The sequence below is a fragment of the Erpetoichthys calabaricus genome, chromosome 10 (genome assembly GCF_900747795.2).
Source record: "Erpetoichthys calabaricus chromosome 10, fErpCal1.3, whole genome shotgun sequence".
Lineage (NCBI taxonomy): Eukaryota > Metazoa > Chordata > Cladistia > Polypteriformes > Polypteridae > Erpetoichthys > Erpetoichthys calabaricus.
Window position 1 is genome coordinate 128,726,742 of NC_041403.2, and position 25,693 is coordinate 128,752,434.

The 25,693-nt window shown below is 38.6% G+C and overlaps 2 protein-coding genes across 2 annotated transcripts in view; one reads left to right on the forward strand and one right to left on the reverse strand.

Moving 5' to 3' along the window:
- The window catches only part of LOC114658435 (brefeldin A-inhibited guanine nucleotide-exchange protein 2-like), a 923,594-nt gene that overhangs the window by 760,244 nt on the left and 137,657 nt on the right, over positions 1 to 25,693 (reverse strand). The window lies entirely within an intron of this gene.
- On the forward strand, positions 7,273 to 7,850 carry LOC114659419 (superoxide dismutase 1, soluble). Its single transcript, XM_028811895.2, has one exon. It carries the CDS (start codon positions 7,347 to 7,349, stop codon positions 7,809 to 7,811), a length of 465 nt encoding a protein of 154 aa, XP_028667728.1. The 5' UTR covers positions 7,273 to 7,346; the 3' UTR covers positions 7,812 to 7,850.

Sequence of the window (25,693 nt, forward strand, 5' to 3'; positions counted from 1 at the left end):
TCCTTCTTAGACCGGAAGTTGAACCTCAACAAAGACTGGACAGACTACACAAACCTACAACAGAAGAAGGTTTAGCGCATTCTGCCACCTCATGGCCTGGTGTGGAATTATCCTCACTTGGACCATACAGCTTCCTCCTACTCGCACGTGCGTGACACGGCCCCCACCTCAGTCCAACCCAACTTTGGGTTGGGCGTACCTGTCCATGAGGTCATGGCTCCAAGAAAGTGCATTGGCCTGTAGTACACATTTTTATCATCTAAGCAATGTGCAGAAGTGATTAAAAGGGCAAATAAAATGAAAGGCTATAAACCAGCTGAATATAATCAAGAGACATAATGTTCAGACTATCTATACATATTAATAAAACGCAAAGCCCTCACTGACTCACTGACTGACTGACTGATTGACTGACTCATCACTAATTCTCAAACTTCCCGTGTAGGTGGAAGGCTGAAATTTGGCAGGCTCATTCCTTACAGCTTACTTACAAAAGTTAGGCAGGTTTCATTTCGAAATTCTACGCGTAATGGTCATAACTGGAACATGTTTTTTGTCCATATACTCTAATGGAGGAGGCGGAGTCACGTATCGCGTCATCACGCCTCCTACGTAATCACGTGAACTAAAAACAAGGAAGAGATTTACAGCACGAGTCAAATGCGGGAACGAGGGTAAATGACGTTAATTTTTGAGTGTCTTTTAATACTGTGTAAGCATACATATTAACACATGTGCAATTAAACGTGTGCATTTACGGGGTGATTTCTCAGGCTTAAAAGCTCGCCTTTTACTAAAAAGGTAAATGCAAAACTATTTTCAATCATTCTATGATCTGCTTCGCACAACTGAAGGCACCGTGGCTGATGTTACGTCACTTGCTGGCCAACCATAATGGTTACCTGGTAGGTAACCAGCCACTCACTTCACTCCCTTACGGGAATCGAACCTCTGAGGTTTTCTTTTGTTCTTAATTAAAATTTAAAAGCAATACTTCACCGCTGCTAAGCCCCTCTAGCGCTGACGTCCGAGGTTCGATTACAGTAAGCAAGTGCAGTGAGTGTGTACGCCTGATGAGCCAAGCATAAGGGGGAAAGACGTGTCGCGTACTCTTTGCATTATTTGACAGTAAACTATTTTCAACCATTCTATGATCTGCTTCTCACAACTGAAGGCACCGTGGCTGATGTTACCTCACTTGCTGGCCAACCATAAGCGTTACCTGGTAGGTAACCAGCCACTCACTTCACTCCCTTACGGGAATCGAACCTCGGACGTCAGCGCTACAGGCAAAGCCCCTAAAATTGCGCCACGGCGTGTGGTTCGTTTATTTGACAACATGTAGATCGGGGTAATTACATTCCGTGCCACGGCATGTGGTTCATTTATTTGACAACATGTAGATCGGGGTAATTACATTCACGGAATTCGTAGTCTGATTCACAATCTGATTGTATGGGTGGTTACCTACCAGGTAACGCTTATAGTTGGCCACCAAGTCAGGTCGAAGTGATCACTCGAGTGAAGGCAGCTTCACAAAAAAACAGATCCTTAACAAACTGTTATTAGTATATTTTCCCTCAATTTAAAAAGGTTTTATTTTCTTCTTAATAAAAATTTAAAAGCGGTACTTCGCCGGTGTGAATCGCGTGGATTTGACTGACTGACACATACAGACAGACATATTCATGAGTGCAGGTACTTCGGAAAGAAAGCACCGTGTAAACCTAAAGTTTAAATTAAGTTCATAGACCTACAAAAGGTTGCCATTCATTTGAGGCAAGATTGCTTTTCTTCTGTACAACTATACGTTGCATTCTCAAGAGTGTGCTTGCACGGCTTCGGATATAGATATATATATATGTATGTATGTATGTATGTCTATATATAAATATGTAAGCTTATAAGTACTGCCTTACTTCTCTTTAAGAAAGGAAGATGTAATGATACTTGATTTAAACGATTCCATGTCTTCCTGGGTTTGCTTAGCTTATTGTCAATATCTTAACACCTTTTTTTAAGACTTATTGACTGAAATGGGCTTTCACGAAAAAAGTTAGGGCTTTGCTACAGGATACACCCTCAACAAGTTAAGCAAGTAAAAATAAAATATATATTTCTGTTTTATTTAAACCTTTTAAGTTCGTATACATAGCCCCATTTGGCTATTTAATTTTTTTTTTCTTTCTTCAGTAATATTTAATCTCCTTAAAGAAAAAGAACATATCCATTTTACTTTTTTTGTATCTCTTTAGTAATATTTTAGTGTAAAAGGATAACCAGTATTTAAACCTTTTATGTTACTTTATACATTTATTTTACACAATGTTGAAAAATTAATAAGAAAGCTACATATTTTGGCAGCTGCTGCTTTAATTTTCAATGAAATGAAAAAAGCTCTCCAAGAGAAAACGTCAATGAAGAAGAAACAGTTTGCACTGAGAAACCCTCATTTATAAAAGTTTGCTGCAGATGACTTAACTGAAAATAAATGAATAGTTCCTATGTGTATAATACATATTTATCTATTTTACTTATGCCTTTATTCCAGCAACTTGCAACATCTGAGGTACAATTTGTTACATTACTTTTGTTTTTTGTAGCACAGGCAGGTGAAGTGACTTCCTCAGGGTCACACAGTAGTGTCAGTACCAGGATTTGAACTGACAAGCTCTGGGTTTACTGAAATATTACTGAAGAAAGAAAAAAAACGAAAATGGGCAAATAGGGCTATGCATACAAATGTCCATCCATCCATTATCCAACCCGCTATATCCTAAATACAGGAGCCAATAAGTAGATATGTATATATACAGTATATATATATATGTGAATGTATGTATGTATATATGTATGTCTATATTTATATCTATATATATATATATATATATATATATATATGTAGATATGTAAATTTGTATATGTATATATATATATATGTATATGTGGATGTGTATATGTATATATATGTAGATATGTATATATATGTATATATGTTTATGTATATATATAGTTACATAACCTCTTTAACACACTACTTCTCCGCTGCGAAGCGCGGGTATTTTGCTATATATATATATATATATATATATATATATATGACAACAACACTCATAACAATGACAACACAATTACATATATATATATATGTAGATATGTATATATATATATGTGTCAATCTATCTATGTATGTATGTCTAGATATGTAGATATGTATATATACGTGTATATATATGTAGATGTGTATATATGTAGATATGTAAATATTTATGTATATATATATATGTGTCTGTGTGTGTGTGTGTATATACATAGGGTATATATATATATATATATATATATATATATATATATATATATATATATATATAAGTTCTTGTCTATAAGCCGGACTCATGTATTAGCCGGAGACCAAAAATCATACGAATTTTTAAAATAAAATCGTATCATAGATAAGCCGGACTCATGGATAAGCCGAACGTACTATAACCTATAACTAATAGAAGGGAGGGAGGTCAGTGGTCTCACTCGCGCCCATTTAATTTCTTTAAGGGGGGAGAGAGTGTGAGATATTGCCGTCTCTCTCACTCCCCGCATGGCGCGGTTGGAGCGGCCGGAGCGCGTTCTTTCTGCTCTGGGCGTCGCCGAGTCAACACGAGCGCGTAGCGGGCATTTAAATTGTGATTTTATATGTAAGCATATTTAAATATATATCGCGGATTTCTGCGGACAATGGGTCTTTTAATTTCTGGTACATGCTTCCTCAGTTGGTTTGCCCAGTTGATTTCATACAAGGGACGCTATTGGCAGATGGCTGAGAAGCTACCCGGCTTACTGTTCTCTCTCTCTTGCGCTGACTATCTGTGATCCTGACGTATGGGGATTGAGCAGGGGGGCTGTTTGCACACCTAGACGATACGGACGCTCGTCTAAAAATGCTGAAAGATTATCTTCACGTTGCTATCTTTTGTAAAGCTGATTCCTGAAAAGACATGCTGCACAGTGCTTCGCATACTTAAAAGCTCGAAGGGCACGTATTGATTTTTGACTGAAAAACAAACTCTCCCTCTCTCTCTCTTTGTCTGCTCCTGACGGAGGGGGTGTGAGCTGCCGCCTTCAACAGCTTTGTGCCGCGGTGCTTCGCATACTTAAAAGCCAAACAGACATATTGATTTGTTTGCTTCACTGCTTTGAAGAGGAAGATATGTTTGCATTCTTTTAATTGTGAGACGGAACTGTCATCTCTGTCTTGTCATGGAGCACAGTTTAAACTTTTGAAAAAGAGACAAATGTTTGTTTGCAGTGTTTGAATAACGTTCCTGTCTCTCTACAACCTCCTGTGTTTCTGCGCAAATCTGTGACCCAAGCATGACAATATAAAAATAACCATATAAACATATGGTTTCTACTTCGCGGATATTCTTATTTCGCGGGTGGCTCTGGAACGCAACCCCCGCGATGGATGTATAAGCCGGACTTATGTATAAGCCGATATTCTATTTTTTCATTTTCACAACTTTTTTCCTTAGATAAGCCGCGGCTTATTGACAAGAACTTAGGGTATATATATATGTGTGTGTGTGTATGTATATGTGTGTGTTTATGTATGTGTGTATATATATATGTTGATATGTGTATGTATATATATATGTGGATGTGTATATGTATATATATATATGTAGATATGTGTATATGTAGATATGTATATATATGTATATGTATATATATGTTTATATGTGTGTGTGTGTGTGTGTGTGTGTGTATATTATATATATAAAAGACAGCAACACTCATAACAATGACAACACAATTACATTGACAATCATGTTACGTTATTTTTAAAATGTTTCCTTTTTTTTTTTCATAACCTCTTTAACACACTACTTCTCCGCTGCGAAGCGCGGGTATTTTGCTAGTATTTGTATAATGCACTAATGAGATTACATACTGTATGCAGTTCTGGTCATCACTCTGCAACAAAGATATAGCAGCACTTGATGCTGTCAGAAGAGAGCTTCTGGGCATATGTCAGGAAAATTTAATGATGTCAGGGACAACAAAAAATTTCGTAGGTTTCAGGGATTCTAGTGTTAAGTGAGCAGAAGATGAACTGATTACCAAAAGGCATAAAGTTAAAGATAACACATTTCTCAGGGATGGGGGTTGATTTGTTTCGAACCTATTTTTGTAAAAGATGAATTTTGTATGGAATGTTATTTGATTTTAATAAAATCAATAAAATAAAATAGATGACACATTTCTTTAATATTTTAAGTAAGATTACATTTTTAGTTCCATCATCCACTTAGTGACGGGCGGCTGGGTCCCATGCCCGGCCGGACGCCCCTGCTGCTTATGTTCCGGGGGAGAAACCGTGGACAGCTCAATACCTCCCCAGGGATGATTGGTGGCAGCCTCCCTGGCAGTCGGTGATTCCCCAACCTCCCGCCGGGCTCCATGGGAGATGGAGTCCTCCACCGCCTGGTTGGGACCCGGGGTGGCCGCTAGAGGGGGCTGTCTGGATTCAACAGCCGGGCTGAACGAGCCTTCAGTCCCACCTGGAAGTGCAATTGGGACCAGGTGGTCAAACACCTGGAACACTTCCAGGTGGGCTATAAAAGGGGCCAGCCACCAACACTTGAAGGCCAGAGTCGGGAGGAGGAGGACTAAGCTTGAGGAGGAGTGGTGGTAAAGGAGAAAACTGTGTTGTGGGCCTTTTGTGGTGTTTGGGACTGTGTATTGCCTGTGGGTCACGGGGAAGATGTTCGCCCACGGGTGAAGAAAAATAAAGTCTTTGTTTGTTTTATACGTGCCTCCGTGTCCATCTGTGTCAGGTCAGGCGCCTATATAGTGCCTTTGTTACAACTTGTACAAAATACCAAAAAAATTAAAAGGGCCAGAAGCAAATATTTGGGCACCCAACATGGTCAGTACTTAGTGAAACCCCCTTTTGCAAGTATCACAGCTTCTAAATGCTTTTTGCAGCCCATTCGTCCTTGCAAAAGTCTTCTAACTCTGCAAAATTATTGTGCCATCTTGTAGGCTCCGCTCTTTTGAAATCTATCCACAGATTTTCAATGATGTGTAGGTCGTGGGACTGTGAAGGCCATGGCAAAACCATCAGCTTCCGCCTCTTAAGGTATTCGATTGTAGATTTTGGGATGTGTTTCATATTATAATCTTGTTATAGGACCTATCCCCTTTTCGACTTCAACTTTTTTTTAAAGATGGTGTGATACCTGCTTCCAGAATTTGTTGGTTTTTATTTGAATCCATTCTTCCCTCTACCACTGGCTAAAACACAAGCCCAAAGTATGATCGATCCACCCCAATGCTTAATATTTTTTCCTGGAAATCAGCACCCTTTTTCCCCCAAACATACATTTGCATACTGTGGCCAAAAAGTTCTGTTTTAACTTCATTAGTCCACAGGACTTGTTTCCAAAATGCATCAGGCTTGTTTAGATGTTAATTTGCAAATTTCAGGTACTGAATTTTGCGGCTATGGCGCAGGAAAGGTTTTCTTATGTCGACTCTACCATGAAGGTCATATCTGTTCAGGTGTCACTGCATAGCAGAACAGTATAGTACCACTCCAGAGACTGCTAAATCTTCCTGAAGGTCTTTTGTAGTCAAACAGGGTTTTTAGTTGCCTTTCTAATTTAACCTTCACTGTTTCTGTTAAATGCCATTTCTTAATAACATTAAGAACTGAGGAAACAACAACCTGAAAACGCTTTGCTATCGTCTTGTAGCCTTCTCCTGCTTTGTGACCATGAATTATTTTATTTCTCAGAGTGCTAGGCAACTGCTTAGAGGAGCCTATTGCTGCTGATTGTTGGTACAAGGTTTGAGGAGTCCGAATTTATAGAACCTTACAATTTGCATCACCAGGGGTTCCCTAACTATGACTGTGAACAAGCCATAGCCCTAATGAGCTAATTAAGGTCTGAAACTTTGGCAAAAGTTATCTGAGACCATATGTTGGGGTGCCCAAACTTTTATATGGTGCTCCTTTCCTTTTTTTCTCTGTACAATTTTTCAAAACAAAAAGAACATACTAATATTGCATAAAATGCGAAAAAGATATGTGTTGTCTTTAACTTTATGCCTCTGAGTGATCAATTCATCTTCTGCTAGCTTACTTGAAGTCTGAATATCATATAAACACTTTCACAAAAGGTATAACATAAACAAGTGCACTTCTATTCAAGATTATAAAACCGAAGAAAAAGAAATTGTTAAATTATAATGTTACTGGCAATGTGTAAGAGTTAGGCGCACTTGCATTAGTTACGCAGGGTGTGAAGCAGAAGGTCCGCAGAAAAGACATTGCACTTGTGAAAATGGATTTGAAGGCTGTTTGTGTGTTGAAAGGCACTTCGGAAGTTTCAGGCACGGTGTTTTTCACCCAGGAGGAAAATGGACCAGTCAAAGTTACAGGAATAATTACAGGGTTAAGTCCTGGTGATCATGGATGTCAGATTCATGAATTTGGAGACAACACAAATGGTTGTGGGAGTGCTGGGCAATATTCCAATCCATTTAACAAAACTCATGGTGCCCAAGAAGATGACAATAGACATGTAGGTGACCAGGGAAATATGAACGCTAATGAAAATGGCATAGCAGAATTTGACTTGGACAACAACGTTATAACACTTTCTGGACCAAATTCAATCATTGGTCGAACTATGGTGATTCATGAGAAAGCAGATGATCTGGGAAAAAGACGCAATGAGGAAAGCTTAAAAACTGGGAATGCTGGTGGACACCTGGCCTGTGGAGTTATTGGAATTGCTCAGTGTTAAACCCATTCATTCAGTCTAACTAGTGCAGTAAAAATTGTTTATTGTTACATAAAAATTAGCATTTGTTGAAAGTTAATGTTTGATTTCTATGTAATTTCCTTTACACAAGTCATTAAAGTAAAGTAGAACGTATGAGAACATGAGGGCAACCATTAAGAAGGATATCAGGGAGGCTAAAAGACAGTTGGAGAGGAATATACCAGGTAAGGCGAAAGACGACCTTAAAAGATTCTTTCAGTATTTTAGTAGTAAAAGAACAGTCAAGGAGGAGGTCAAGTGCATCAGAAATAGTAGATGGGAATTAAAAGATACAGACAGTGAAATAACGGATGCCCTAAACTTACATTTTTCTGAGGTGTTTACAAGTGAGAAAGTGGATACTACTTAGCGGGACTACTAAGGAGGTACTGAGGGATTTGGGAATTGTAGAGGGAGAAGTGCTGCTCAGATTAAATAAGTTGAAATCAAACAAATCACCAGGACCAGATAATATTTACCCTAGAGTTCTTAAGGAGGCTAGTGAGTACATATATAAACCCTTGACACATATTTTTAGGAAGTCACTGCGCACTGGAGAGATTCCGAAGGACTGGAAAATGGCAACTATCATCCCATTATATAAACAGGGTGACAGGGCAGATCCAAGCAACTATAGGCCAGTAAGCTTAACATGCATCACAGGAAAATTAATGGAAGGAATTATTAAGGATAAGATTGAGCAACACCTGGCAAGGACAGAAGTTATTCTGAACAGTCAGCATGGGTTCAGAAGAAGGAAGTCGTGTTTTACTAACATGCTAGAATTCTATGAGGAGGCAACAAAAGGAAACAATCAAAGTGGAGCATATGATATTATTTATCTGGACTTACAGAAAGCATTTGATAAGGTGCCTTTTGAGAGGTTGGGCATCAAATTAAAAAGTGGCAGTTCAGGATGTTTTTAGATGGGTGCAGAATTGGCTCAGACACAGGAAGCAGAGGGTGATGGTGCGAGGAACCTCATCAGAACTGGCCGATGTTAAGAGTGGTGTTCCACAGGGGACAGGTATAGGGCAGCTGCAATTTTTAATATATATATAAATGATTTAGATAGGAATATAAGTAACAAGCTGGTTAAGTTTGCAGATGATACCAAGATAGGTGGATTCGCAGATAATTTGGAATCCGTTATATCATTACAGAAGGACTTGGATAACATACAGGCTTGGGCAGATTTATAGCAGATGAAATTTAATGTCAGTAAATGTAAAGTATTACACATAGGAAGTAAAAATGTTAGATTTGAATATACAATGGGCGGTCAGAAAATCAAGAGTACACCTTATGAGAAGGATTTAAGAGTCATAGTGGACTCTAAGCTATCGACTTCCAGACAGTGTTCAGAAGCCATTAAAGAGGCTAACAGAATGTTAGGTTATATAGCACGATGTGTGGAGTACAAGTCCAAGGAGGTTATGCTCAACCTTTATATTGCACTGGTGAGGCCTCATCTTGAGTACTGTGTGCAGTTTTGGTCTCCAGGCTACAAAAAGGACATAGCAGCGCTAGAAAAGGCCCAGAGAAGAGCGACTAGGCTGATTCCAGGGCTACAGGGGTTGAATTATGAGGAGAAATTACAAGAGCTGAGCCTATACAGTTTAAGCAAAAGAAGATTAAGAGGTGACATGATTGAAGTGTTTAAAATTATGAAGGGAATTAGTACAGTGGATCGAGACAGTTATTTTAAAATGAGTTCATCAAGAACATGGGGACACAGTTAGAAACTTGTTAAGGGTAAATTTCGCACAAACATTAGGAAGTTTTTCTTTACACAAAGAACGATAGACACTTGGAATAAGCTACCAGACAGTAAGACGTTGGGGACTTTCAAAAATCGATTTGATGTTTTTGTGGAAGAAATAAGTGGATAGGATTAGCGAGCTTTGTTGGGCTGAATGGCCAGTTCTCGCCTAGAGTATTCTAATGTTCTAATGTGTAAAAAGGGAAGCCCAACTCTCAATCAATATAAACATGTCTGCTTAGTTGGTGCAGAGGTTAAGGAGTGCTGTCTCATAATCAAGAGGATGCAGGTTTGATCCCGGCTCATCCTCACATATTCCGTTTTGACTAGTGAGCTTCTATTATTGTTACTATTATATAATAATAATAATATACTAATAATAACATTTATGGTACTTGTAAAAGTTAGCACTGAAGGGATAAAAGCAGACACACAAACGCAGCTCACTCATTTCTTCTTGGTGTCTTGTTGAGCAAACAGACACCACAGTGTCTATGGTGGATGCTTCTTTTCCTCGCACATGGACATTCACATCAACATGTCATTTGAATGTTTTATTTTTTATTCATGAATCCAAAGAATAAAACAAAAAAATCATTCAAATTAAGTTTTACTCAAGAAGCCAAGAATAAAACTGATTAAACTGAATGACATGTTGATGTGAATGTCCATGTGTGAGGAAAAGTAACATCTTTTAAAAGTACCATAAATTTACACAGGATGTTACAGACTCACATCAAATGTGTGTTTTTGTTATATGATAATAATAACAGCAGGTTGCTACTCAAAGCACTAAATACAGAGACGATAAGGGATTCGTACTTATTACCTTGCTAAGTGGTAGCTTATCCACTACACCATCTGCGAAGCTCCATGACAGAGCAGCATTACTACTGTGACAGCTGGTTGAAAATGAAACGCACAAACACATACATGTATGCGAACGTTTTTTTTTACTTTGTACCTACTGATAGTTGGGCTTTAGCAAATGTAAACCGAGCGATTTTTTCTTAGGTTTTATTCTAGTAAAAAAGCATAACTGTTTGTTTTTTTGGGGGGCTTTACACATCCTAAACTTCATGTCAAAATTATAGAATTTTTACTATAACATGAAAACATTTTCTGTTTTAGCCGTGTGTTTACCATTTCTTGCCTTGCATTTCCTCTGTCATTCTGTATTTTCACAGATTTTTGTTGACACAAAACACACATGAAATGTATGTATTCCAAATTACAGTGATCCCTCGCTATGTCGCGCTTCGCCTTTCGCGGCTTCACTCTATCGCGGATTTTATATGTAAGCATATTTAAATATATATCGCGGATTTTTTGCTGGTTCGCGGATTTCTGAGGACAATGGGTCTTTTAATTTCTGGTACATGCTTCCTCAGTTGGTTTGCCCAGTTGATTTCATACAAGGGACGCTATTGGCAGATGGCTGAGAAGCTACCCAACTTACTTTCTCTCTCTCTCTCTCTTGCGCTGACTTTCTCTGATCCTGACGTAGGGGGATTGAGCAGGGGGGCTGTTCGCACACCTAGACGATACGGACGCTCGTCTAAAAATGCTGAAAGATTATCTTCACGTTGCTACCTTCTGTGTGCAGCTGCTTCGTGACGCGACATGCTGCACGGTGCTTCGCATACTTAAAAGCTCAAAGTGCACATATTGATTTTTGACTTTGTTTTTCTCTGGCTCTCTCTCTCTCCCTGCTCCTGACGGAGGGGGTGTGAGCTGCCGCCTTCAACAGCTTTGTACCGGCGTGCTTCGCATACTTAAAAGCCAAACAGGCCTATTGATTTGTTTGCTTTCCTCTCTGTTTCCTTTGAAGAGGAAGATATGTTTGCATTCTTTTAATTGTGAGACAGAACTGTCATCTCTGTCTTGTCATGGAGCACAGTTTAAACTTTTGAAAAAGAGACAAATGTTTGTTTGCAGTGTTTGAATAACGTTCCTGTCTCTCTACAACCTCCTGTGTTTCTGCGCAAATCTGTGACCCAAGCACGACAATATAAAAATAACCATATAAACATATTCTACTTCGTGGATTTTCTTATTTCGCGGGTGGCTCTGGAACGCAACCCCCGCGATGGAGGACGGATTACTGTACGATAATTCATTACCTATATAATTCCTTACAAAGGCATCGCCAGTTAAACACTTCAACACAGACTTGAACTGTGAGGATTGCAGTAGGGTGATGCCCTCATCTGACTGAATGTCAGGAAAATGTAAGGTCAGGGACAATGAAAAAAATCATGCTTCAGAGATTCTAGTGTTAAAAGTGTAGCTCTTTCTCCTGCCTGTTCTTTTACTCTTATCAGGTTGCCTAGAGCTATAGAATGAAGAGAAGAGAACTATTTATAGTGCTGTGGTAAGAATACGACATTCGGCCATTCTGGTAAAATCTACAAAATAAAAGACAACAACAGGAGACACTACGAAACATGTATATTAACAAAATACTCAAGGAAAACAAGAAGTAACCAAGAACTGTGTTTTTCCCATTGTTAAGGTCATTGGAAACAACTCACCTCAATTCTTTTCTTGATTCAAATTTGCAAGCTCCCAACAGCACTACATAGCTTTTGTTCATTCCAGCATGACAGTCAAACTCACTGTCCGACACTAAATCTTGTGGTACTAAACACAAAAAGCTGAAAAAGGTGTCTTTTTCCACTTGGCACCCCATTTTTATCTCAAATCCCTTCCCCTTAATATCTACAGCTGCTACTTTGCAAAGAGAGAAGGCTGATGCAGCTCCTCTCTTCCCAACCCCATGTGATGCTCTGAGTAGTACTTATATGCAAATTCATGTGTGCATAGAGACACTCTTCTCTAAATTTTATATCTTGTGATAGTTTCAGTCCACATTATATTGTGAATAAAAAAGAGATTATTTTTAATGTATAATATTGTAAAGGAAACAAAACATCAATCAAAAAATTGTTAAAACACAAATTACAACAACTGTATAAAAATTACAATCAACAACTCAAATATTTGGTTCTAATTGAACAGAAATTTCTATGAACTTGTAAGAACTGTGTAGAACATGAATCAGTCTGTGTCAGATTCTGAATCTGAAATTTCCACTGAAGTCACGGATGAGAAAATGCCACTCGACGTTGAGGGCATAGCATATCCTTCATCAGCTTTCTCTTCCTGTGCATCGGCCTCCATTTCACTGCTCTTTGTTCTTGTCTGGGTTTTATGATCCAGGTGTCTTGAACCTTTTCCAGAAAACATCCAGAAACGAATTGACTTGTCAGGGCAAAAAGATTCAACTGTTTCCCCATTAATGGAGAGTTGCATGCAGTCATTCAGTGTTTCAGGGTGTAGAGAGATACGATGTGTTGTCTTCACTCGGTTCATGCAAGAAAATCCTCTCTCACAGATGGCTGTTGATGGACTAAGTGTCAGCATTAATTTCACCAGCAACAAGATATGAGAGAGGTGTTCTGGATGCAGCGAAAGATGCAGAGAAATTAGTTCATGCGTTTGTTTTCAGTCGGCTAGATTACTGTAACGCACTCCTCTCAGGACTACCCAAAAAAGACATCAATCGTTTGCAACTAGTGCAGAATGCAGCTGCTAGAATCCTTACCAGGAAAAGAAAATCCGAACACATTTCTCCAGTTTTGATGTCACTACACTGGTTACCTGTGTCATTCAGAATTGACTTTAAAATTCTGCTTATGGTTTATAAAGCTTTAAATAATCTCGCCCCGGCTTATATATCGGAATGTCTGACACCTTATATTCCAAATCGTAACCTCAGATCCTCAACTGAGTGTCTCCTTAGAATTCCAAGAGCAAAACTTAAAAGAAGTGGTGAGGCGGCCTTCTGCTGTTATGCACCTAAAATCTGGAATAGCCTGCCAGTAGGAATTCGCCAGGCTAATACATTGGAGCACTTTAAAAAACTACTGAAAACACATTACTTTAACATGGCCTTCTCATAACTTCACTGTAATTTAATCCTGATACTCTGTATATCCAATTCATTATAATAACTATTCATTCAAAATCTGTACTAACCCCTACTCTCTCTTCTGTTTCCTTTTCCGGTGTCCTGTTGGTGGTGGCGTGCGCCACCACCATCTACCCAAAGCACCATGATGTTCCAACAATGATGGATGGATTAAAAGCCAGAAGTCTGTATGACCATCAGCATCAAGTGACTCCGTGAAAAACCCGAACTACAAAGAGGACTATTTCATTTATGTTAGGTAGAATGCCCAAAGGGGACTGGGCAGTCTCGTGGCCTGGAACCCCTACAGATTTTATTTTTTTCTCCAGCCTTCTGGAGTTTTTTTTTGTTTTTTCTGTCCACCCTGGCCATCGGACCTTACTCCTTTCTATGTTAATTAATGTTGTAATTAATGTATTTTAATTTCTTATTTTGTCTTTTATTTTTCTTCTCTTCATTATGTAAAGCACTTTGAGCTACTTTTTGTATGAAAATGTGCTATATAAATAAATGTTGTTGTTGTTGTTGGATTCTCAGAGAAGAGATCTCTGTACAAGCAATCATCTACCTTGCTACCCCGGTGTTCTGCAAGCCATATTTTTAGATCCATCCATTCTTGTGGAATTTTCTCTTTCTCTTCCTCATCTAGCAAACTGGCAAAATGTGTGACAAGATAATCCACCTCTTCATCCCCATAATTTGCCAGCTCTTCTCTGGGGTAGGGAAGAGTGGAAGGGTCAAAAACCTTGAAACAAGAGAGAGGCTTTTCATGCAGATTTTTAAATCTGTTGTCCATGTACTTGACTGTGTTGTCAATAATCTTCTGAATCTCTGCATCAAAGGAGTCTTTGTCTGTGCCCTCATCTCTTCTAGCAGGTCGCTGACTTTTTGTGAGCTGAGTTCCACAGTAGCAAATGCTACCATCCTCGTTCGCTGTGAACTTTGTGTCCAAGGTTTTCTGGTATTCTCCTGGTTTTGTTTTTAGGCTGAGTAAGCGTGATGTAGTGCTCTCAACTAACTGATTTGTTCATGTGATGTTTAGGTTATCATGCTGAAAATCAGTACAGCACTTGGATAAGATGGTACTGTAGTCCAACATGAAATGCAGGAAGCGAACAAATTTCTCAGTCTTCATCTCCTGCACCACCCCCTTAGCCTTGGCTGCATCCTCGGACTTGACATCACTTCCTCCTGCCATGTTCTCCATATGAACAACAGTGGGAGTGTAATTTTTTTCCACAGCCTTCAGACATCTCAGCCGGCTTGGAAGCCACCGTGTGCTCTAGCAGTTCCTTTATTTCTGTCAGTTCTCTTCGCTTCTTTGGGGAATAGTAGTACATCTTAAAGATGGTTTTCAGTGTATCTTCAAATTTCACCAAGTACTCACAGCCTTTCACGCTATCCAGCACGGCTAGCTCTAATTTGTGTGCCACACAGTGGATTGTTATGATGTGGGGTATCCTCTATTTCAGTCTCCCAGCTACTCCTGTTTTCTCACCCATCATCACTGCAGCACCATCAAAATTTGCACACACTACTTTCTTTTTCCATGTGTCTTCTCCGATATCCATGGTGTTCACTGCTTCATCAATTGCCTCTAAAATACCTGCAGCATTTGCACTCTTGAATGGCTGATATTTGATCATGTATGTGGATATGTCACCATTATCTCTCACATACCTGACATGAACCAACTCCTGTTCTATTATACCAGGGTCTGTGCTGCCATCTGCAAGAATGGATAAGAACCTGCTTTCTTGAATTTCCTTTTCGATCTTGTCTCTTGAAGTTTGTGCTATTGCTCCAATAAACTCTCTGCAAGAATGGTCATTGAGGTAAGTGGAACCAAGATCTAGGCCATTTGCTTTTTGAAGTTTGCAAAGACTGCTAAATTTTGCCAATGGTAGTTCACTCTTTGCAACATTGTACACTGTTCTAAACAGCTTTATCAGGACTTCTTGTTGTGCTTGGTTAATTTTTAGTATGTTTTTTGCAATTGGTGTTTGTTCTGGGAAAGATGCTGAAGACTGAGCACCAATGCATTTCTTGTGATGTAGAGATTTCTCATGGGTTTTGATGGGGTCTTTCCTAAAATTACTGGTCCCAGTAACAAAGGCGCTTGTCGAGTCAGAAATCGAGGGAAACTCACGACACACCCGGCAGAACATTATGTTATTTAGCTTGTCATATTCCAGCCACAGAAATTCTTTTGTCCATGAAACCAAAAAGCTGCACTTTCTTTTTGCCTAATAGTCTGATTTGTCATAACTTTTCAACTTTGTGGTAGGCTTTGCTTTGGCTGTCCCTTCTTCACCCTGGCCTGTCTTATTTGGCTCAGCAGAACTAAAATACCTGTATAAATCCATCTATTTTTACACACGCACACACATAACGGTCAGCGATTTTTTAAATTCTCTGTGCAATCAACCTCTATCACATGTTTAAGCTTGCTGCGGGAGACTTCACTTGTCACGTTTGAAAGTAAGCTAATGAGTGATAAGACGATGTCAGAGGAATTGGTGCGCAATTAATCCATCACTGACCAATCAGTACTGCCGCCCTCTATACACAGTTCGCACGATCGCAAAGTGAAAGTAAAAAACAAACGCGATTTCAATATTTCACATATTGACAGTGGCTCATCGATGCCTGAAAATGACATAATTACCCAGCTACATTTGCGAAAGAATGCAAAAGCATTGACATATATTTTTCCTTCCTATGATAGCCCGACGGGCAGGGCTGATATAGATTTTGGTAGCTCGACTGGAAGACACAATAGCCCCGAGACGTCGGGCTAGCGATTTTGCAAGCCCTGTTAAGTCACTTGAATGCATACTATGTATTGTGACCTGCAGGCGGCACTCCATCTCCCCAAAGCTGACATAGACAAACGCAGACACAAGTTCAGCAAAAGACACGATTTTTATTCTGTTGTGGAAATACTTTATCTCTCGTTTCCCACCAGCATCAAAGCACAGTACAGCAAAGCACCAGCAACAATAAAGCAGACAGCAACTCTTTAGTCTCTCTTCTTCTCAATGCATCCGCCTCCACTCCTCCCCCAGCAAGCTTTATCTTCTGTACCGATTCTGGGTCCAGAAGCAGTGGCAGCTGGCTTCTTTTATGTTGCACCCTGGATCACTTTCGGTGGTCCATTAGTGTGGTATAGAAGCACTTCTGGGTGAGGCTGAAGCTCAATGAAATAGGGCTCTGCAATCCCTGCAGCAACCATGGAACCCAACAGGGCAATGCAAAACTTCAACTCCCATGAGGCCCTGTGGGAATCTGAGTCACCACTGAAGCCCAGGGGGACTGCCATCAAGCACTCGGGGAAAATAATGCCCTGTGTATGTTAACTCCCCAATTTCTTCCACTCCAAAGGCGTTCCGGCTAGGTAAAAGCCCCAGCCACCCACCATAGTACATTCTGAACATCTCTATTACTAACTAACCACGTGTGCACAAAAAAATTGTGCACATATCTTTGTGAAACAATTCACTTTTTTATTGACAGGAATAAACTTTTGTACTCAAGTACCCATTGCAAGATAAAACCCTGAAGTACATAACCATAAATTGTAGCAAGACTGTAGCTATATACTCTGCTGCTACACATACTTATCTTGCCCCATCCAGACTAAAGCCTCACAAATGCAATAAAAAAAGATTTTCTCACAAACACAGTAATAGGCACTGAGTAATTTAAAACATATTTATAAAAAATTTTTTAGGGACTCCCACAAAAATTTTCAGGCCTTCGGGATGGGTGGGGAGGTCCATGGTCAGTCTGTTCATAAGTGACATGATGATATATTAGATATAATTGTGAATGCAAAGCCATCACTGATGCAGCACACACTACAGCTCAATAACAGGTTGAACATCTGGGCCAATGCCAGTAGTAAAACCTGCTTGTTTTCTTTGCACACAGAGTATATAATTCTGAAGCTTTAAGTTGAAAAGCACTTGGTGTAGAGTGATGCAACACAGTTTGTGTGTCTCTCCTTGTGTTTTGCCTTATTTATTTTTATTTAATGTTACTTGAGCATGTTTTTATCGTTAGTCGAACTATATTTATAAATAGTAATTTAATTTATAAACCAAGATGAAGGCTGCTATAGTTTCTCCAAATATAAGCTTTTCAAATGTTGTGACTACCTGCACTAGACGTCCAGACAACATGCAAGAGAAAATCAAAGCACCCGTAACAGAAAATATATACCTGGAACGTATTGCTGAGTCTGAAGTTGCATGTTTCCATCAGCAGGAAGTTCTTGGAACATCCATCAACTGCTTCAATTATAAGGACCTCAAAATATTTAAAAAAAAAACAATGGCAAAAAAAGAGATGTGCTGACTAAACCTTTCCAACAACCACTTCCAAAAGTTATACCGAAGAATGTATAAAAGTATTCAAAAGAAAGCAAACAAGCTTTGTGGCTGTAATACATTATTTACCTTGGCTTTGACAGTTTTGTTTGATTTTCCTTTCAGAACAGAGGCAGACCCCAACTCTGCTGTTCACCTAATGGGATTTACTCTAGCGAGAATGGACTGTAACCTTAACTCGGGTTAGCAATAAGGTGATGATATTTAAATTTATTTTAACAAGAAATACTACAACCCAAGATGCATCACAACAAAATACCAGGTATGTACAAAGGAAAATTTACTTTTAGGTATTAATCTTAGACCATATCTTTTGCCCAGAATCCATCAGGTCAGAATGTTCAGTGTTTATATTGCACCATCAGCAGATACACAGGCAGCCATTAGTACCATTCAGGATCTTGTTTATATAAGGAAGAATCAATCCCCAGATGTGGCCAATCTGATTATTGCAGACTTTAATCTTTGTAGGCTAGAGGATTATCTGCCAGAGTACGAACAGTACCGTTTTGTGTTCTACTAGAATGGTGCTTGTCTTTATCATTGCTATGGCAAAATAAACAATTCTTACTGAGTATTTCCATGTCTAGAGGGTTCTGATCATAGTATAATGCAATTCAACCAAGAATGAAATCAGAACAAAGACGACAGAAATTAAATGTTAGGCAGTTGAATCGACATAAATGTTTCGCAGCTGTTTTGAATGCACAGATTGGGATATTCTGACGGATGGAAACAGTGTCAATGATGCAGCAACAATCATCTCAGAGTATGTCAGTTTCTACCAGGACATAATCATCATTCGCCACCCCTCCCCTCCCCCCCAGATTAAAATATACCCTCAGTAATAAACATTGGGTTACTCCAGAGTTGACTTCCTAAACTATAAATAATGTCAGCTTTAAACTGGAGTCAACAGAGAGGAAATAAAACAATTACAAAGGCAAATAAAATACAAAATAAAAGACTGTAAGGATAAATACAAGGGCAGATTAGAAGTGCATTTCAAAAATTACACAAAGAAAACTAGGTAGGGTTCACATATAATAACTGATAATAAACCCAAAAAGCACACTAGGACTGTTACAGATGAGCTCCAGATTGTGAGTGAACTAAACTCTTTTTGTTTTGTAGGTTTCACAACAAACAAATTTATAACAGTGCATAGACGGAGACGATGAGTAAACTGAAAGCTTATCCATCTTTAGCATGTACAGAAATCACTCTCAAGGATGTTATTTCACAGATTACCTGTTTAAAGCAAGGCAAAGCTTATGGGCCACATAAAATCCATTGTAAGACACAACAGAAATGCATTGCCTTTTCAAAAGAATTTCCATTTCAGACCTCTGGAAACAATCAGTGACTATTCCAGTTCCTAAGAGCAGTAAGCCAAAAGAAATCAATCAATAATCTGATCCAGTTGCATTAACGTCTATTCAAGCAAAATGTTTTGAACAAGACATTTTACATGCCTACTTTCATAGATTAATCGCCATCTTGAACCACACCAGTGGAAGATACACTATTATTTTTAATAAATAATGTCCTTGAACGTCTGTAACAAAAAAAGCTTTGTTAACATCACTTTTATAGATTTTAGCAGTGTCTTCAATACTATTCAGTTCCACTTATTAAAAGACAAATTGGTAGGACTTGAGCTAAACTTAAAACTTATCTGGCTTTTCAGTTTTCTTATAAATCGCACCCAGTACCATTTCTACCACACAAATCTTTAATGCTGGAATGCCCTAGAGCTGCGTGTTGCCTTTGTGTTATGCACTTTAAATACAAAGGAGTGCTGGGTTTCATCACCATTAGCACCTTCAATAAATATTCAAACGAGATGGCACTGGTAGGAGGGTCTTAAAGGCTGACACTCTATCCAGTCAGTATTTTCAGAGAAATGTAGAAGACTTTACTAAAAGTGCCCTAAATATTTCATTATAAAAAAGTGAAGAAAATTAAAGAGATGGTCATTGATTTTAGGAAAAGAGTGCACCATCCAAGAATAGATATCAACGTTCTGTCGATAAACATTTGAGCTTGGGTTTTTAACTCATTGACAGCGACATGTAAATTGAATGTTTTTTTTTTTGTTTGGCTATACTCTTGAATGAAAGAGCACGTTTATTTGATATTTGGACTCAAGTCTTCACATATCATGCACTGCATGTCATTATTAGTATAACATGGAAAAAGTTTGTTTTAGGTATGTGTTCAGCATTTCTTGCCTCAGATTTCTTGTGATTCTACATTTACACAGATCATTGTAGACAAAGAACACACATGAAATGTATGTATTCAAAATAACAATATACTATTTAACCTATATAACTCCAGGCATCTCACACCCAGGTAAGGAGACATGAGCTTGGAGAGCTTCAGCTCCATCGGCGGAGGGATGGGATAGCAGACTGCTTGCTGATTGTGCCGATTGACACATCTGCAAAACAAAAGACGCTAATGGAGATGTGCAAAGGAATTTAAGGTGGCCCAGGATTACGACTTTGTCGTATGCTTCAGGGATTCTAGTGTTAAGAAATCTTCTAGCACTATTATGCCTTGGAAGATATAAAGTGTCCGATTTAAAGAGAACATGCTGGAGAGCTCCGCGAAAAAGGAGAAAAACTAAACTGATAACCCACTATGAAATACTGATGGCTAAAACAACTGAATATAACAACTTAGTCTGCCTTGAGAGGCAGTCCCATTTCTCTATAATGATAAATGATACTAAGAGTTTTATTCTCAACTATTGATCATCTTCTAAACCCAGCGCATTCAATGGAATACTTCCTAAAAGCTCATAGTGAAATTTCTGAGGCATTTGCTATTTTTAACACTAGAATTAACAAAGCTTATGAAAAAACATGTAAATCCGGCCCAATTTAAATCCCTTCGCACATCTCCTTCGTTTTTGATAACTTTTGACCAATTTCTGACCTGTCTTTCTTAAGTAAAATTCTAGAAAAGGCAGTAATTAAGTAGTTAAATGATTACTTGATTCAACATTCTGTCATTGACAAGTTTCAGTCAGGTTTTACAACAAATCACATTACACAATCTGCACTGGTTAAAGTAGTAAATGATTTGTGGGTTAATGCAGACAAAGGCCATATATCTATTCTTGTTCTCTTAGACTTGAGTGCAGCATTTGACACCACAGAACACAGTACTCTTATAAATCACCTTAGGCAATAGGTGGGCCTCTCACTGACATCATTTTACGTTGGTTTCAGTCTTGCTTAACAGGTAAAAAATTCTTCATTAGTTGTTGTGATTGTACTTCAGAGATTCAATGTATATGGTATACCACAAGCATCTATTCTGGATCTGCTGCTTTTTTCAATCTACATGATTTCATTAGGTCAGATTATCTCAAAGCACAAGGTAGGTTACCACAGCTATATAGCTGTGTGTTAACTTTGGTACGGACTTGATACTGAAGTAACAGTTCTTGTGACAACTCTACAGGGCAGGCATATCAAACACACAGCTCGCATGACAGATCCTAGTTAGCACTAAACTTGTACAAAATTATTACTATCGTTTGTAATTGACTCATTCTGCATCTTTGGCGTTACTTATTGACTTTTCCGCCTTCTGACAAAAGCGTGTTTTCCCATGGCATTACGGTACCGGAAACGTCATCTGCTAGTATAGTTGCAAGCTGCGGCATCAGCTCCTTGATACCCTAGGCATGACAATGCACCCAACCCTCACAGAGCCTTGACCAAAGTTAATGAGCCGCGATGTCACAACTGAAGTGCTAGGCTGCAGCAGCCTGGCAGGCTCCACTACTGGCAGGGCTGCTGAGACTGGCCACTGGGCAGAACTGACCATCATGAGTAGTAATAGCTTGCATATTTTCACATTTTTTGCTCTGGTTTTATGTAATTTTGTACTACTATTATAACGAACAGTTAGTGCAGACTACAGCTGAAGATCTGAAGTGGACGCAAGAAGTTGGTGAGTTGTTTATTAACAAATTTTTGTGATTTTGAGTTTGTAAAATTAGTGTAGGGCTTATTTTACAATATAAACTTTGAAGTAAACTTAGTAAAGTAAAATTTTGACCTGCACAATGCCAAACATGCGTAAATTGATAGGCCTATGTCTTTGTCATTTAATTTAAAATGAAATATTTGCATTGCTGTATGAAGGGGTATAATGACCTCGACCAAGGTGAAAAGAAAGCTACAAGATGAGCATCGTATCTTTCAAGAGAAATGGGAACTGCTATATTTTTGTATGACAAGAAATGACAAAATTCATTGTCTGATTTGCAATAATGTCATTGCTGTACCAAAAGAATACAATATCTAATCTTAGATTAGTAATCTAATTAAACAGCAGACACTTTTCTTCAAGGTGCATAAAAAAGGCATGGCTTGTGTAAAAGCTAGTTATGCACTGGCTGAACTTATTGCGAGCAATGCTAAACCGTATACTGAGGGAGATTTCATTAAGCAGTCCATTGTGAGAGCAGCAGAGATCATATGTCCTGAAAAACCAAAGGCTTTCAAAGATATATCACTAACAAGGAATACAGTTGCTGATAGAATTGATAACATGGCCGGCAACTTGAGGGAATAGTTTCGAAATAAGTCAATTGAATTAGAGTGCTTTTCGATCGTCATTGATGAGTCGACGGATGTAACGGACATTGCACAGCTTGCTATTTTTATAACCGCTTGTGACACAAACTTAGAAATTACAGAGGTGTTGTTGGAACTTGTTCCCTTGCATGACATGACGACCAGCGAGGACATTTTCAACAAGGTTGAAGAAGTTCTTTCTCAGTACATTCTGCCTATGGAAAAGCTTGTTTGTTTGGCAACAGATGGGGCTGCTACAATGGTGGGACACACTAACGGTGTTGGTGCGAGGCTGTTGTCAAAAATACGTGAGAAAGAACCTGATTGCAAGTTTGCTCACTTCCACTGCATAATCCACCAACAATCATTGTGTTCGAAGGTTATGAAACTAGAAAAAGTCCTTAAACCAGTTACACAAACAGTCAACTTCACACGTACACTAAATCATCAACAGTTTACTTCATTACTGGAGGATGTAGGAAGTGAATTTGACACCGTTCCTTATTATACGGAGGTATGTTGGTTATCTCGTCACAAAGTACTGAAGAGGTTCTTCCTGCTGCGAGAAGAAATAACATTGTTTCTAGAGATGAAAGGAAAAGATGTGAGTTTTCTGAATGACGACATGTGGGTGCAGGACTTGGCATTTGCTGTGGATTTGACTGGACATTTGTATGACTTGATTCTGAAGTTACAAGGAGAACACAGACTTGTAAATACGCAATTAAGAAATAAGAATCTTGTTCATTTTCCTACATGTCAGGGTCTTAAGCATTCAAATGACAATTTGATTTTTGGAGGATTTGTTTTCCAACTCGAATTACTGAGCAATGAATTCAGTGAGCGTTTTCGTGATTTCAGTTCACATGAACTGGACTTTGCGCTGTTTACGTCACCATACTCTTACAACGCTGAGAATGCGCCTAATATCCAAATGGAATTGATTGAACTATAGTCAGATTCTATTCTGAAGGCAAAATACCACGAAGTTGGTGTGCCAAGCTTGTATGCTTACCTGCCACCCTCGTATGTGCAGATCTGTAAGTTGGCATCGAGAGTACTGTTCGGAAGCACTTACCTTTGTGAGCAATTGTTTTCGTTAATGAAAGCTACCAAAACCCCACATCGCTCAAGACTTAATGTCGAGCACCTTTCATCCCTCATAAAAGTTGCAGCTGCACCAGATTTCAAGCCTGATATTGATGAACTGGTTACTAACAAGAGATGCCAAGTGTCGGGACAAAAGAAATAAATCTCAGACTGTCAGACTCCTATATAAGGACCTAGCTAAGAGGCTAAGACTTGTACACTGTTGTACGGAGATTGTATGGAAATAAATTGCTTTTCTTTATAAACTGTAAAAGTTTTCAGTATTGGAAAGTAGCTACAGTAACTTTGTATAATAGTATTTGATAAAGTACGGCCCGCTGACGCACGTATGGCAGTCAAAGCGGCCCACCAAATGGTAGTGAGTTTGACATGCCTGCTATAGGGCACACAAACCATCCATCCAGCCATTCTCTAAATCTACCTGATCTTGAGCAGGGTAACGGGGTGCTGGGGCCTATCCTAGGATGCACAGGTTACAAGACAGAAACAACCCCTATAGGGTTTCACAGAGAAAAAACACACACACACATACATACTGTATATATAAAATTTAGCAATGCCAATCCATCTAACCTGCATGTCTTTGGAATGTGGGAGGAAACCCACATATACATGGGGAGAACAAGCAAACTCCACACAGCAAGGATGTATGACATGAACACTGACCTCCTTACTACTACAGCAACAAGTTTATTTCTTGCATAGCCCAAAATCACACAAGGAATGCCCCAATGGGCTTTAACAGGTCCTGTTTTTAACAGCCCCCCTCCCTCCCCACTCTTTACTCCCTAAGAAGACAAGACCTATGAGGCAGCAGTTGCACCACCATGCCATCTTCCACTCAAATGATATCAGTTATAATGTTCACCAGTCATATAATTGATAACAAAAACAGCAACATAAAACATAAATGATGGTTTATTATTATTATTAATATTTATTTTTATTATTATTATTATTATTATTACTACTACTCATTAAGTAATTCATTAATTAGCTCTGAGAAGCTAAGAATTTAAGGAGATTCCACACCCACCTCTTTTCTACCCTCAGGCCCAGTGTGTGTACCTTTTGTTCTTCAATATAAAGGGCTACTCTCAATGATTAAGATGTCAAATCAGTTACAAATATGTGGTTTAAACAAAGCTGTATCTTTGTTTTTACATTATGTAATTAGTCATAAAGGTTATGAATGTATTTTATTTAAGAATTTCACACAGTGGTCTGAGCTGGCTTTCAGTGAAAAGCACTATACAAAAATAAATTGAACTGAATAGGACTAGTTGCACAATAAATAAAAACATTTTATTTGAATGGAGCAGAAAAGCTTTGTAAACATCTTAACAAACATATTACTGCTACAGAAGTTGCATTGAAAAACTGAAAAATTACTAATATGTCTGTTGCCATTTTTAACCTGTTATATAATGTTACTGATTAAAATTACAACTGATGATATTTGGACGTTATGCACTGCAATGAGGTGGTGGTTACCTTCTGTTTTAATTCTTGCTTAATGTTGTTGGAATGCGCTCCTGCTGTATAAACCCATAAGACTTTTTTATGAGGAATCAAAAAATGGATGCATATATGTCACAAAAATAATTTCCAGAACTAGTTAACACCAAATGCAGTGTATGTGTTTGTAATAAACCTTTTTACTCGTTTCTTCCTCGTTCTTTTGGCATTTCTATTTATTTTGGGTTGCTCTGTAAGCAAACAGCACTCTTAGCTGAGAAACCATGCATGCCCAATAAGAATGATCTGCCCGTTTCTGATGTTTCACAGCGGAAGAGCTTTAAAACTTTACCTGAAAATGTTAAGAGTTGATGAAAAGAGCTTAAAACAAAACTGTGTTTTCAAATACTGCATATTCGTGTTATTGTGAACTAATGTGATTTGCTAAGATTCCTTAACTGTGGGAACCCTATTATGCAAACAGATTAAGTGCATACATAACACTGATTAAAGGATATAACCTAACCAGCCTAGTGCCTAGCATATACGATCATTTTGAACTAATTTAA